Below are 3,127 nucleotides of genomic sequence, written 5' to 3'. Positions count from 1 at the left end.
GTGATACGATGGGATAGAATGCAATAGAAAGAAAGACAGGGAACGGGTTACCTACTCCTAACGGTCAACGCGAGCCCTTTCATTTCATTCTGAGTGAAACAATTCAGAATGAATAAAATCTCCCCAAGTAGGATTCGAACCTACGACCAATCAGTTAACAGCCGGCCGCTCTACCACTAAGCTACCGAGGAGCAACGGGAAATTCGACCTCATAGAGTTCAATTCCCATTCTCAACCCATGACCAATATGAGCCCGAAGCTTCTTTCGTAACTCCCGGAACTTCTTCGTAGTGGCTTCATTCCATGCCTCGTTTCATAGGGAACCTCAAAGTGTCTCTATTTCATTATATTCCATCCATATCCCAATTCCATCCATATCTCAATTCCATTCATTTAATATCCCTTTGGTGTCATTGACATAAGAGATGTCGTTTCTAGTCTATGTGTTTCTATTTCTATATATGGAAAGTTAAGAAATTATCATATGATAATCGAGAAATCGCAATAGAAAAGAAAAAAGGGGGTTTGTGATGATTTTGAAATCTTTTCTACTAGGTAATCTATTATCCTTATGCATGAAGATAATAAATTCGGTCGTTGTGGTCGGACTCTATTATGGATTTCTGACCACATTCTCCATAGGGCCCTCTTATCTCTTCCTTCTCCGAGCTCGGGTTATGGAAGAAGGAACCGAGAAGGAGGTATCATCAACAACGGGTTTTATTACGGGACAACTCATGATGTTCATATCGATCTATTATGCGCCTCTCCATCTAGCATTGGGTAGAACTCATACAATAACTGTCCTAGTTCTACCGTATCTTTTGTTTCATTTCTTCTGGAACAACCACAAAAACGTTTTTGATTATGGATCTACTACCAGAAACTCAATGCGTAATCTTAGCATTCAATGTGTATTCCTGAATAATCTCATTTTTCAATTATTCAACCATTTCATTTTACCGAGTTCAACATTAGCCAGATTAGTCAACATTTATATGTTTCGATGCAACAAAAAGATGTTATTTGTAACAAGCTCAATGATGTTAAGATTAACTTGGAACAACAATGGAATCTTGGAGAGGATAAGGTGTAGTTCATCCCCATGAACCGGGGATTCTTCATCATCAAGTTGTTAACACAGGAAGACAAAGAAAAAGTTTATCGTGAGGGTAACAAGGATCCATGGATTGTGAACGAGCAACCTTTACGTCTGATCGAATGGTATCTAGGGTTCGATGCTGATAAACAATGTACCTCTCACTCTACAGCCTGGGTCAAGTTTCCAAGTCTTCCAGTTGAAATGTGGGTGGAGAAGACGCTGTTAGCTTTGGGCAAATCTCTTGGAACTCTTATTGTGGTTGATAAGCGAACCCTAAACCATGAGTATGGGCATTACGCCTCAGTCCTGATCGATATTGATTTTGCAAAGCTTAATATAGATTATGTTTATGTTGAAGCTGGTGGGCGCAATTTTTTGCAACCATTTGAAATCTTGAAAAGGCCGAAATACTATTCCAAGTGCAAAATAGTTGGTCACCTAGACTCAGAGTGCAGAAAGAAGCATGTTACTGCAGTTAATACTCCACCCGCTACTGCCAGTACGTCGCAGCAATCTAATGCTCTAGTAATCCACCAGGGTGAAACTAATACAACATGGAAAGTTGCAGGTCAAAAGAAGAATGGTAAAAAAAATCGAAAGGGAACAGTTGATAACAACGTATAGCCTGCTACTGTGAGCATTGAAGACACTGTTGAGTTGGAACAACAGTTACAAGATGAACTCGTGAATTCCGAAGCTGTTTTGCGCAGGGATACAGCTGAGTTTGAGAGATCCAAACAAGCTAATCTTGCGCATTCAGTTTTAGTTAACATGGCAAAGTCGTTGAGTACTGTTGCCTTGAATACTAAGCCAGTTGGGAATGTTGAATTGGCAAGAACTAGACTTCCTAATCCTGGTAGGATTCCTGTTTTATCTTTGTCTACACCGGTGTGTGATGCTCTTGAAGAAAGTTCAGAATATATCTCTCATAAAAAATTCAATATTCTGGGATCAGTTGGTGAGACTTTGAATAACCCTCTTTTGGAGATTAATAAGGTTGATGAAGTAGCTAAACGTGCTAAGCAGCAACAATTGATATCTCTTCAAGCAAAAATTGATGCTTTGAGAGATAATGATTCCATGTCGGACTCGGAAGAATCTGAATTGGGAGTTCGTGCTCGAAAGGGTTCTTCACCAAGACTAAAATCCTCCTCAAATACTTCTCATCAAGTAAAGCTATCTAAAACTCAAACCCCCAAAGTTTAATTATGTGGGTTCTCTTTTGGAACATAAATGGAGTTGCTCGTGATGCAGCTCAATGCAAACTTAGAGAGTTAATTAGGGATTTCAAGCCGGATATTTTTTGTCCTGCGGAACCAAAAGTTCATTGCTCGGTTGGTTTTGGTAATAGACTTCAGTTGGAAGGTTTTTATCTACATGTTATTCATAATGCGACTACTTCTAGTATTGCTAATATGTGGATTTGCTTCTTAAATGGTATTGTTCCCTCGGTTATTAATAGGAGCAAACAAGCCATAACAGTTGAGGTTGATGGAGTTCATATCTCGTTTGTTCATGCTAGTTATGTTCAGGTTACTAGGCGAAGGCTTTGGCAGCAGCTTAATAGCCATGATACGTCGATCTCGTGGCTTGTCATGGGACATTTCATTTGTATCCTTCGACTTGATGAGAAAAAGGGTGCTCTTGAGCCTAGGAATTCAGCAATTAATGAATCAACGTACATAGAAATGCAATTTTTACTAGACGTATTGCCTTAGAACATATTAATTGTAATTACAATACATTTTTCAAACTTTTTCTGTTAAAGATGAGTTTATCTAGTTTACAATTTAGTCTCAGAAATCAATTTCCGACGTATAACTAAATGTGTAGACTTTTTTGAGTTAACGTATATAAAATTCAACATTTTTATGAACTCTTTCTTTTTATGTTGGCTTTGTCTTTCTATTTGATTCAAGATAGATGAAATTTGTTAGGATTTGGATTAGTTCTGTATGGTCTTTCATCTTTCTTCTATTGTGAAATTTGACTTCCTTCATATTTTCATGAATCAACGTACATAGA

The 3,127-nt window shown here is 38.1% G+C and overlaps 1 protein-coding gene across 1 annotated transcript; it reads left to right on the top strand.

Annotated features, from left to right (window-relative positions):
• The first annotated feature begins 1,105 nt into the window (after positions 1-1,105).
• On the top strand, positions 1,106-2,308 carry LOC113324508. Its single transcript, XM_026572830.1, has 2 exons — positions 1,106-1,685; positions 1,749-2,308. The coding sequence occupies exons 1-2, from the start codon at positions 1,106-1,108 to the stop codon at positions 2,306-2,308; spliced, it is 1,140 nt and encodes a 379-aa protein (XP_026428615.1).
• The last annotated feature ends 819 nt before the right edge of the window (positions 2,309-3,127 follow it).

This window comes from Papaver somniferum, chromosome 11, assembly GCF_003573695.1.
Source record: "Papaver somniferum cultivar HN1 chromosome 11, ASM357369v1, whole genome shotgun sequence".
Classification (NCBI taxonomy): Eukaryota; Viridiplantae; Streptophyta; class Magnoliopsida; order Ranunculales; family Papaveraceae; genus Papaver; species Papaver somniferum.
This window is presented reverse-complemented; position numbering and strand designations above follow the sequence as displayed.